The 12,212-nt window shown below is 49.8% G+C and overlaps 1 protein-coding gene across 3 annotated transcripts in view; it reads left to right on the top strand.

Annotated features, from left to right (window-relative positions):
* LOC111145745 (transcription termination factor 1) overlaps positions 1 to 10,497 on the top strand; it is a 21,488-nt gene extending 10,991 nt beyond the window's left edge. For 2 of the 3 annotated variants that reach the window (XM_022500921.1, XM_022500920.1), the window contains exons 6-10: positions 1,916 to 2,150; positions 4,309 to 4,398; positions 5,509 to 5,574; positions 8,716 to 8,801; positions 9,669 to 10,497. In XM_022500921.1, the coding sequence (XP_022356629.1) occupies positions 1,916 to 2,150; positions 4,309 to 4,398; positions 5,509 to 5,574; positions 8,716 to 8,801; positions 9,669 to 9,850 (659 nt within the window). In that variant the 3' untranslated portion in view covers positions 9,851 to 10,497. Of the gene's footprint in view, positions 1 to 1,915; positions 2,151 to 4,308; positions 4,399 to 5,508; positions 5,575 to 8,715; positions 8,802 to 9,668 lie in introns of those variants that run through there. The other variant, XM_022500922.1, reaches the window with a different exon arrangement.
* The last annotated feature ends 1,715 nt before the right edge of the window (positions 10,498 to 12,212 follow it).

Raw genomic sequence — 12,212 nt, 5'->3', positions numbered from 1 at the left:
GGGGGGCCCGGGCCCTAGGGCCATGCCTTTTGTGCTCCCACGTCCAGCCACTGGCGCCACTTGAGGACTCGGTGTGGCCAGTACTTCCGGTTTCCAGGAAGTAAAGCAAAAGTTTGCATTGAGGGGTGGGGGTATGTGTATGTGTTGGGGGGGGGTGATCTACGTATTTTTTTTTTCTTTTGGAACTCTTGATTTTTAAATATTCACCAAAATTGTTGAGAAAAAGTAATAACACCACTCTGTGCGCCAGATCAGATAGTCGTAGACTGCTGGTTTGAGGCGTCTTCCTTTGCCTGATGGTGACCCCCTAGATGTGGAGGATGAACCACCGATGGTCTGATGCCCTCTCAGAGGCCAATTTGAGGTTCGGGGTCTTTGTCCCTGTGATCTGAGGTCCCATTTGCTGCTTAGTGCCACACTGGGAGTTCCTGGGAAGAGTTATGGTGGCAGTGTGAAATCGTTCAGTTATTTTTGTCCCCGTTAAATGTTTGAGAATCTACCAGTTTCACACAAGAGACATTACTGTCAGAAATGAGAAGAACATTTTTTTGAAGTTAAGAAACAAACATTGCTTTAAGAAAGGACTTTCTGGGACGCCTGGGTGGCTCAGTTGGTTAAGCAGCTGCCTTCGGCTCAGGTCATGATCCCAGCATCCTGGGATCAAGTCCCACATCGGGCTCCTTGCTCATCAGGGAGCCTGCTTCTTCCTCTGCCTCTGCCTGCCATTCTGTCTGCCTGTGCTTGCTCTCTCTCCTTCTCTCTCTCTGACAAATTAAAAAAAAAAAAAAGAAAGAAAGGACTTTCCTGGCATTGGTTCTTTTTTTTTTTTTTTTTTAAGATTTTCTTTATTTATTTGACAGACGGAGATCACAAGTAGGCAGAGAGGCAGGCGGGGGGCTGGGGGAAGGAGGATTCTGGCTGAACAGAGAGCCCGATGCAGGGCTCGATCCCAGGACCCTGGGATCTGACCTGAGCTGAAGGCAGAGGCTTTAACCCACTGAGCCACCCAGGCGCCCCAGTTTTTTTTTTTTTTTTAAAGAGTTATTTATTCTAGAGAGAGCATGCACAAGCAGAGAGGGTGGTGGGCAGGGGGAGATAATAGCCAAGCAGACTCCTGCTGAGTGTGGAGCCCGATGCAGGGCTCGATCTCATGAGCCATGCCGTGATTTCTGGACCTGAGCTAAATCCAAGAGCGATGCTTAACCAGCTGAGCCGCCCAGGTGCGCCTCACATTGGTTCTTAAAAAGAAGGGGATCCGCTTTAATTTCCATCTAGCTGTGTTTGATAGCTGTATGTCTGTGTCATCAAGATGTTGCGCTCCGTCATCTGAAAAGTGCCTGGTTTATTTACTTATTTTTTTCAAGGGTTTATTTATTTTTTTTAGAGAGAAGGAGAGAGAGAGTACGTAGGGGGAGGAGCAGAAGGAGAGGGAAAGAGAGAATCTCAAGCAGATTCCACACTCAGTGCAGAGCCTGACGCAGGACTGGATCTCATGACCCGGAGATCATGACCTGAGCCAAAATATGAGTCAGACGCTTAACAGACTGAGCCACTCAGGTGCCCCTTTAAGACTTTATTTTTTTAGAGCAGCTTTGGGTTTGCAATAAAATTGAAAGGGAGGTGCAGAGATTTCCCATAGCAGTCTGCCCCCACATACAGCCTCTGCCATTGTCAGCATCTCCCCCCAAGAGTGGGACCTTGGTTCCAGTCCGTGACCCTACACTGCCACGTCATCATCTTCCAGGGTCCATAGTTCACATCAGGATCCACCCGCCCCCCCCGGTGGTGGTGTCTGTGCTGTGGCTTTGGACAAGTGTGTAATGACGTGTATGCATCATTGTCATTTTTTTTTTTAACACCGTGCTTGAAAACAAATAGATTAGCAACTACAAGATTGTTTCTTTTGGGTCTGTAGCGAGAAATCATGGTGCTTGGAGTAAGACGGAAACCCAGAAACTAATCAAGGCCGTCGAAGAAGTGATTCTAAAGAAAATGTCTCCCCACGAGTTAAAGGAAGTGGATTCTGAACTCCAAGAAAACCCCGAAGGCCGCCTGTCCATCGTGAGGGAGAAACTCTATAAGGGCATATCTTGGGTAGAAGTAGAAGCCAAAGTAGAAACCAGAAATTGGATGCAGTGTAAAAGTAAGTGGTAAGTTTTAAGGTTTCTTATGTAAATTTCCACAAGATAGTTCTCTCCCCCTCCCCACACCTCGCACACCGCCGGGGTGGGTACATGAGTGGGCTTAGTGGGGAGAGCTGTGTGCGTACCGTGTGCAAAGCCTTCATGTCAGGAAGGATCACCTCCGGCAGCCGTCCCAGCCCCTTCAGTGTCCACATCCGATCTAAGTTAGCACATAACTAACCCTGATTCATCGTGTGGTTTCCTCCAAAGCTTGAACCTTTTTAATACTGAATATTGGCTTTTGGTTTCTTCCTTGAGTTCTGGTTTCTTCACTCAGTCCCTTGCTAAGTCTTTAGTAAAACAAAACAGTTCTCTCTGCAGCATTAAAAAACAAACGAAAACAACAGGAAACTCCCCTTTGGCAGAGAGATCACAAGCACTTGATGTGCAGGAACTTGCCCCTCCCCTGAGCCTGTCTCCGCCGGGGTCCCCTCTAGCCTCGCTAACGCGAGGTGGCTGTGTTCACTGCGGAACTTCTTGAGACTCGCTAGTCACACAGAAGCATTTTCAGGCCTGATCTTGCTGCACCATCTTAGCTTGACGTGGCTTTTTCGAGCCCCAGAGGGTCTCTGAGCGGGATGTTCCGCCGCTGCAGGAGCCCCTGGAGCGGCGGTCCCGCAGCTCACGACCCACGTCTGGTGCAGAAAATGGGTGTGGCCATTGTCAGCGTCGGATAAGAGAGCCGCAGTCGGTGTGTCGTACATCAAAAGCACATTCCTGAATTACACCAGTTACCGTCACCTTGGAAATCTGCTGTGGGATTATCTCTATTTCCATAGGAGACTACAGTCAGGGGCATGAACTCCACAGAACAGATAACGTGTTGGGGAAGGAAGAGTGTAACACAGAGGAACCAGAGTCCTTTCTGCCCTTGGAGTTCATAAAAGGAGTGTTTGTTAGCATCAGTCAGAGATGATTGATCGCTGCTTAAAAGGGAAGTGCTACAGAGAAACCCCGTATCAAGAGCGGTGTAACTCAGAGAACGCGTAAGGGTGACGGCTTTTTAACGAGAAGAGAAAAGCAACAAACTTAAAATCTGAATGTAGATTTCCCTCACGTACGTGGAAATGACCGCAGATGGTGCATGTCTTTTTTCTTTGAAGATGGATTTATTAGAGAGCGTGGGGGAAGGGGAGAGGCAGAGGGAGAGTGGGAGAGAGTCCAAAGCAGACTCCTTCCCGAGCTGATCTCACGACCCTGGGATCACGACTTGAGCTGAAAGCAAGAGTCAGACGCTCACCTGCCCCCCACAGGCGCCCCAAAGGCTGCATCTCGAACGAACGCATTGGCCGCTGGTACAAACAGCAGAGTCCTCGCCTGTGTATCGTGGACCCCTACTCCAGAATGTAACAGCTCGCAATCTGCTGTCAGATCGCGACACACTTTGCGATTTGAGATGAGTACTTAAAACATACTTCGAGCTGGGTTGCTGCTCTCGGTAGGAGCTCCGGTCACCCTTCCCTTCAGCCATTAGCTGTGACCATCAGAGGAGTCGTTGATGACTGTATCAAATCTCCCTTGGTGTTCCAACAGCTGGTGACAGTCCCAACAGCAGTGTCCCCCTGTTTTCTAAACAGGAACAGAGTTTACAGTTCCCCTTAGCACCCGCTAAAGGGCTTATTCTCCTCTCGTGTTTGTAACTTCGTATTACGGAAATTTCACAACACACAGATTTAGATAGAACTCCTTGTGTCCCTCATCCAGTTTCGATAACCATCAACTTTCTTTCGTCTTATTTATCATTTGCCTTTTTTTTTTAAAGGTTTTATTTATTTATTAGACAGAGATCACAAGTAGGCAGAGAGGCAGGCAGATAGGAGGAGGCAGGCTCCCCGCTGAGCAGAGAGCCCGATGCAGGGCTCAATCCCAGGACCCTGGGACCATGACCTGAGCCGAAGGCAGAGGCTTTAACCCACTGAGCCACCCAGGCGCCCCTCATTTGCCTTTTAAAAGAAAAAAAAATCAGCCTACTCTCCATGGTGGTCAGTGTTAGCAGTGATGAGTCACACAAGTTAGAGACTGGTTCTGAGTAGGGGTGTCGTAGGTGAGAAAAGTGCAGGAAATCACAGTGGAAACTTCACCCCTGAAAGTTTAAAGTACATTATGTGTGTGTTTCCTTGAACAGGACGGAAATCCTAACCAAGAGGATGACGAACGGTCGGGACGTGTACCGCGGAGTTAACGCCCTACAGGCCAAAATCAACCTCATCGAAAGGTAGGGAGCTCGAGCGCGGTGCTGCGGGGGCTGCTCCTCTCTCCAGCCAGAGAGTGGCTCTTGAGCACCGGGATCCACGTGGCCAAGGCTCAGATCCATCTTGCCTACCCGTATGGCCCTGGGGACGTTCCCTGCCTCTCTAGGTCTCGGTGTGTGCCTCTCCAGTGAGGGCGTTCATGATAGTACCTGCCTCTTGGGGTTATTGGGAGGAGAAACAAAATAACAGAGTCATTTTAGTCTTTGGAAGTTTCTGGGTAGGTAGAATTTGTTTCTGTCCACTGGAAGGTAGAGGTGACGTAGTTCGGGCTGAGCCCCGCCACCCTCCTGCACGCCTAAGTGCAGTCGCTGTGGCCTGGTCTTTGGTTTTGTCTTTGGTCCCTGGTCCATGCAGAGTCCTCCCTCCGCTGAAGGCAGGGAGGCGTGGGCCTGTTTCGCAAAGCCTTCACGGCTCGTGGGCTGGGCTCGGGTCGAATGAGTAACAGCAAAAAGCAGAGGACACTTGGGATTCTGGCCACCCCGTAGGCTCCGTTCTTCCCGCTCGCTGTCCTGAGCCCCGCTGGAAGTTCTCCTCGCTGGCCTGGCTCGTGGAGCCTCCACTTCTCTTCCCCCAGAGGCAGAACGTAGACCAGCAGACCTGAGGAGCCATCGTGTCAGGCAAGCCTGGGCTCCAGTGATGGCAGCCCGTAAGTCGTGAAACCTTGAGCCACTGACTAGGGCCCTCGGCCCTGGTTCCTTCCCCGTAGACCGGAGATACTCGCCTGACCTCAGTAGCTGTGAAACTTTTCACACGGCTCTGTCCCACCATGAGGCCGAGCGCGTGCTTACCGTTACGATGTGTCTACACTCACTGTCGACTGTGGGGAGGCAGCACGGTTTGGTGGGAGCAGCAGAGGGCCCAGAAGGAGGAGAGATGGCTTTTCTTGTTGGGCTGCAGCTCACTGAATGACCTTGGGCTAACCTTTGGCTGGCAGGCCAACCTCGCCGGGCCTGAGGGAGCTGGGACAGGGGTGAACACGTTGGTGCCCCCGAGCGTTTCACACATGTGAGTCTGTGAAGGTGTCTATCGTGCTGACTTGTGCTTGAAAACCTCGTGTGTATTTTTTCCCGTAGACTGTATGAGATCAATGTGGAGGACACGAACGAGATAGACTGGGAAGACCTTGCTAGCGCCATAGGGTAAGGCTGTGTGTTCATTGTGAGGCTAATTAAAAGGTAAGACGTGGCCTCACGAGTGACAGATTGGACAGGACTCGCGTGTAGACTGTCCTGTGCCTGCGTGTTTGGAGCCTCCGCTCTGGGTGCTGTGGGCCAGCCGGACCCTCCCTCCTCCCCTCCCCTCCCTGAGGACACGTAGGGATGATGAGTGGAATGTGTGCAGAGTCTCCTGAGAGCTTCAAGGAGCTAACCAGTTGAATGACCGGTAGACGCACCGCACACCCTTTGCCCCGATTCGTATTTTCTTCTTAAGCCTGCACGTTAGCTCCACCATCCGCCCTTCCCCTCCCGCTCCCGTGTCTAAGGGAATAGAGTCATTTTCCTTCCTTAACCACTTGAGAGTTGGTGGTGGGCAGCGTGGCCTAAACAGGAATGTCATTCTGTGTAATCACAGTACGGTTGTCAGATGCGGGACATCAGACGCCGGGACAGCTCTGTGCTCTAAGAAGGCTCATGTTCAAATGTCCCCACTAATGATGTCCCAGCAATGGCCCTTTTTTTTTTTCCTTAAGATTTTATTTATTCATCAGAGCAGAAGCAGGGGGCACGGGGGAGGGAGAAACAGGTTCCTTACCAAGCAGGGAGCCCAACTGCAGGGCTTGATCCCAGGACCCCAGGATCACGACATGAGCCAAAGGCAGATGCTTCACCGACTGACCCCCCAAGGCGTCCCATCCCAGTAGTGGCCTTTATAGCATTTCCCCCCAATGTACCATCCAGTCCAGCGCCACACATTGAAGTGTCCTGTGTCCTCAGTGGCCTTCCGTCGGTAAAGCTCTTCCGCCTTTGTCTTTGATGCCCTTGAAACTGTGGGCCAGCACAGGTCAGTGGTTTGTCGCTGCGTCGTGAGGCCCAAGATTCTGATTTCTAGTCCTTTGGCTCTGGTGGCATCTGGCGCGTTCCCCACTGTATGAAAGTATCAGTCGTTCTCTTGGGGATAAGAAGGGGCCGTGGGAGATATTTTGAGACCATGTAAAGATCCTCTTCCTCTTCGAGCTCTCGGGGCGGGTTCATTTGCATCTCTCATCTATGGGGTGACGTTGAACTTTCCTGTGTTTGTGAGTTGCCTCCTTTTGCCTTCACTGGGAAACTTTGTTGCACAAGGTCCGTATATTTTGAATCCCTTCCTGCTACCGAAGACTGAGGCCACCACTGTCCATATCTGAATTTATTGCTTACAAAGCACGGCCCCTGTACACAGAGAAGATCATTGAGGGTTGTGGGGTGCGGGGTTTGGGGGGGCTCTCGGAAGAGGGGTGTTAGGGGTTGTTTGGCCTTCAGTTTTGGAAGGGTGGATAGTGGGGCAGGGCGGCTGCCGCCTGGCTGACTTCAGAAGCGTGATGCTGTCCTTGGTCCACGAGGAAGGGCTTAAGCTGGTTCTGGTGGTTATTTGCTCCTGGGGATCAGGGACAAAGAACCATCAGTTTGGTTTTCGTAACTTGGAGAATGGGAAGTTTGTCACGACCCAGACATCATGCTCATGGTTCCAAACCCTTCCCTTTTCCAGTTGACATAAGTGAGAGATGGGGCTCCCACTGCTCAGAATCATGGGTCCCTGAGAGGTGGGGGTGGCAGGTGCTTTTGAAAGTGGGGACCTTGCTGTGGACCCACCAGCTCCCATCCTGAGAAGCACCCATGGCTCCGAAGCCCTCCCTTTGTAATAGCAAACCACTTTTTGAAAAATTGGACATTTCCAGTAAATTCTTGTGCATTTTGTGATGCTGTTTCAGATCACAAGTTCTTAAAGTTTTGAGTAAAATTATATATTTAAGAACAGATTGTCTCACTTAAGATTTATTAATCTTATATAACGGTGATTATGGTGTCGTTCAAATACTGTTTGAAAGAATACGTTGTCAAGTTTTAATAATCAACACAGTGAAAAATAATAAAATGACATGTTCAGTCTCTTTGGAGTCTTAAAGCCTGCCTTGGGAATTATTTTGGCAAAATGTAAAGAAAGCGTGTCTGGCTAATGAGTTATAATGCCTGCTTGGTTTGAAAATGTCCAGATCCATGATCGTGACCTCAAGCCCTAGTTGGGTCCATGGCCGGTCCCATGGGGTGCATGGCACTACAGGAAGAGAGAGGGCGTGGGGGCCTTAGAGCTTGGCCTCTGCTGTCGGACTGACCTGGCGTTGACTCCTGGTACTCATTTAGCCGTCCTCGGGCACGTTGTTCCTAACTTGTGTCTGAGTCTCGGTTTCTTCATCCACAAAATGTTTTAATGGGACCATCGTGAGGACCAAGGAGATTGCACGTAGAGGACACGTAGCCCGGTGCACGCCCAGCTAGTGGTTAGTGTTAGGAAGAACCCAGTAAGAATAAATGTATTCACATGAATTACTTTAACTACTAGATTAATTATTGAAACAAATAAGTCATGCTTTTGTCGTCTAAGAAAAAGTGGCCAGGAAGTGAAGTGAAGAGATTTTCATTTAAAAAAAAAAAACAAAAAACTTAAGATTTGGTGGTTTCTGTCCTACTTACAGTAAATTGCAAGTATATTTGACTCACTAAAACATCATAAGCATCTACTTTTTTTTAGTTTTGCAAAATTAGAAATCGGGGGACATCTGCCTCTGGATTGTGACAGATAGGCGTTTGTCCTAAGTGCAGTGGTGACCAGTGTGCGGAGTTGGGGTCAGGCCACCCCGATGAAGTCCCGGCTCTATCACTTGTTAGCTGTAAGATCTCGGGCTGCTTCTGTATCCCTCAGTTTCCCCATCTCTAGAATGAGGCATAAGAGTAGTAGCTCCTCATAGAGCTGCTGTGTGGGTTGTTTTCAGCTAGACAGGAAACTCTTAGGGCAGGGCCAAGTACAAGGTGAACGTCAGCATATGTTAGTGTTGTGATTTAAACGGGATCTGTCTTGTGCTTTTCGCTTTCTTTTTTTGGTGTGTATTCTTCTGACCAAAATGAACGACAGCATTTTCATATGTGTCTTATTTCTGTCACGCATTTGTGGACATGATGGTTTCCTGTTCAGGATTAAGAAAGTTACTGATGTCTATAGATTCCCCTGAATCAGTGTACTTACGACATGTAGTGAAATGGCCCGTTTTTAAACTGATACTTTTTTTTTTCTTTTCCTTTCTAAAGTGATGTTCCTCCGTCCTATGTTCAAACTAAATTTTATAAGCTGAAAGCTACCTGTGTTCCCTTTTGGCAGAAGAAGACTTTTCCAGGTCAGTATTTCCAGTATTTAAATACGTAAGAGGACAGCAGGTGGTGCGGGGTGCTGGCAGCGTGACCCTGGGGGCGATTTTACTTTTGGGAGTCTCGGTTTCTTCGGTTATAGAACGGGAGAAATCCTCACCTACTCAACCCCCCACCCCAACCAGGACTTTGAAAAGTTCTAAACCAGATAACAGGTGAATGGTGGTCAGCAGGGTGCTGGGGGCTGGTCAGCCCTCAGTAAATGACGGAGTGCTCCTGGCTGGCCACACGCTGGCACACGCAGTTCCAGAACAAACTGAGGTACCCAGTTCCTTCCTGGCAGCCCTTTGTGGGTGATTTCAGTATTCCCAAACTCGGATCCTCTGAGTCCTCGTGGACCTTGTTGAACACATGCATACCCGGGCCTCATCCCATACGTACTGAATCCTAACCTCCACGCTGCATTCAGAGGCCAGATTTCCTGAACAGGCTCCCAGGAGAGCCTCAGGCGGTCTGCCTAGCACCAGCATTTGGGAACCATGAGTTTGGTTGATGCTTTGCCCCGGCGTGTGTGATGATTACTTCTGACCCTCAACAGACAGCCCCGCCTGGGTTTGAATCTGGCCACATTTGCCCCTACTAACTCCATGACCTTGGCCATGATTCATAACGTCTCTCCACCCGTTTCCTCATTTGAAGAATGGGCTGACAGTAAGGCCTGCCTCCTAGGATTTTGAGGGGACTGGTCAAGTGAGTACAGGCAAACCGGTTAGAACAGGACCACACACACAGTAACAGCAGCACCAGGCCACCCGCATCCGTGCCCTCTGCCCTTTGACCTTGGGAAGAAGGAGGCTTTGTACAAATAATGTCAAGATTACATTTTTTGTCTTTAGAGATTATAGACTACCTTTACGAGACCACCCTGCCTCTGCTTAAGGAAAAGTTAGAGAAGAAGATGGAGAAAACGGGTACCGAAATCCAGAGTCCCGCGGTGCCCAGGCAAGTCTTCCTGTTCAGAGACATCTTTTATCTTGACGACGACAGTGAGGGAGAAGACGGGGAGGAGAGGAGGTAGGGGACGGTGTTGTGTCCTGTCCGCCTCTCCAGGTTTGGTTGGGTTCCTGTGCCTGGGGCAGAGCAGCTGCTTGCAGGACTGGTGTTTAGTAGAGAAGGGGCAGCGGCCAGAGGAAGGGGACGATGGCCATGCTTCTTGTTACGGAGCCTCCGGAGTGACTCACCCGTTCAGACTCTGGTGTGTTTGCGCGTGCGCAGAGGAAGGGGAGCCTCGGAGTTGGTTTGCTATGGCTGGACCACTGAGGACAAGCACAACCGGTGGACTTTATGGAACGGTGTCCCCCGTCCCTCTCGTTGTGGCAGAGGGTAGAGTCACGTCCCGCGAACGTTCCTTCTGTGGATTTCACCGCATGCACGCTCCCCAAAAGGGGGACCGCTGACAGTTTTAGTAAGGCACACCAGCAGGTTCCTTTCCGTTTTCCCATTTGTTATCTCTGTTCCCAGAGTATGTGAGTGCGGGATAAGCATTGTGAGGGCGTGGATCTGCTGGTCTTCCAAACCGGCTTCTGTTGGCACGTCCCTGACTTGGTGCGTGGAGCTCCTCTTCCTCACGTGTTTTGCATACAAGATGCCTTCTCGAAGCCAGTCGCTGAATTCGTCTGGTGTTCCAGCTGGAAAAAAAAAAAAAAAAAAACACAAACCCAGCAGTCTCTTCCACTGCTTCCAGAAAATCTGGCTCTGTTACACTTATGGAAAGATGCCACGTGGGTCTAAGGCACAGCTCACACCTCTCGGAATTGCGAATCGCAAGGATAATTTACACGTTGGGCTATTCTGTCAAGTCGGGCAAACAAAACCACTCTAGGTGTTTCAAACAGAGAAGGATTTAGTCCTGGAATTAGGTTACAAAATTGTTAAACAGGATTGAGCGCACGTGGGAAGGCTGACTTCCGGAGCCCTGGAGGACTGAGGGGAGTTGCTGCAGCCCCTGATGTGCCCCCACCCCGGTCCCCCCACCACCACTGCTGCCTCTGCCATCTCTGGGTTGTGTCCTGCCTCCCTCCTGCCTTCCAGCGTCTCCCGAGTGCCTCCCATGGGCCGCCCCTCAGCAGAACCCTGCCGGCAAGGGGAAGGAGCGTTCCAGGCTCCTGGCCACACGTGAACATGGAAGGAAGGGCGGGTGAGCGAGAACCCAGGCAGCCATGTCCCCATCTGTGCCAAGACAGAACTCCACCGTCTCCTGAGAGTTCTGCCTGATGTCATTTATCTCACATCATGATGTGTGTGCCGTCTGTTAATTTCATCCACAAAGCTAGACATTTTTCCAAAGCAGCCGTACTTGGAGAAGGAAGAATACAGAGACAAGTCTAGGAGGCTGGCCAGTGGCATGTCGCCAGCGGCATGTCCCCAGCACCTGTCACCCTGGTTGCACACGTAAGAGACATTGAGTACATATGCAGCGAACAACTGGGATATTTCTTTTTAGCAAGCATTTTACCTTTAGTCACTTCCTGTCTGTCAAATCTGCCCCATGAAGACGGGAATGAAGGTTCCTTTTGGAGGACAGTCCAGTGAAATATATCAGAGCCTTAATGTATTTTATGATCTAGCGATTTCATTATAGAGATAAAGCAGATTCACTTTCCAGAAATAAAAAAACTCGTGTATATGAATGGCGTCTTTCTAGTTCGAAAGGCAGACAAAAATGTAAATGTTCCTTAATGGAAATCTGTTAAATTATGGTATATTTCTAGAATGGGATATTACCCAGTAATTAAAAATGATTGTGATAGATTGGGTCAACATGAAAAGTAAACAATATTATCAACTAAAATATTTCAGAAGAATATATATTTTCAGTTTTATAAAAGTAAGAAAGGAAATGGTGTGTACATAGATGCATTAAAATGTACGGGAGAAATTAAAACTGTAATGTCAACAGTGTTTCTCTCGGGGCAGTGGGACTGTGAATTTATAGGGTGGAATTTTGGATTTGCAAGTGCCAGAAAATGGGACCCACATGGATCTAAGGAATCCGGGGACTATAAGGACTGACGCAGCAACTCGTGGTCATCAAAGATGGGGTTTCTGGTGGATTCTCTGCTCCCCCTTCGCCATTGTCCATCTCAGCATCTGTCCGCACACGGGGGCCCCTTCCCATAGTCACGTGCTTTGGCGGACCTGTTGTCCCTGCAGAGGAAGGGAAAAGGGTCTCTTCCAATGGCTCTTGATTAAGCCCGGGGTTCTCCCTGTGCCCAAATTAGGGTCTGTGCCCGGCTCTGAACCATCACTGGAGCCTCGAAGGCAGGACTGTGTTCAGCCGGTCTGGGCTCAGCTCTGGAGCCGGGATTGAGCGCAACACGCCCAGAGCGGCTGAGAGGGTAAAAACCCCAGCGGGAAACCAGGGTCCCATCAGCAGAGGA

This window comes from Enhydra lutris, unplaced genomic scaffold (assembly GCF_002288905.1).
Source record: "Enhydra lutris kenyoni isolate GAN:26980312 unplaced genomic scaffold, ASM228890v2 scaffoldscaffold13, whole genome shotgun sequence".
Taxonomy (NCBI): domain Eukaryota; kingdom Metazoa; phylum Chordata; class Mammalia; order Carnivora; family Mustelidae; genus Enhydra; species Enhydra lutris.
This window is presented reverse-complemented; position numbering and strand designations above follow the sequence as displayed.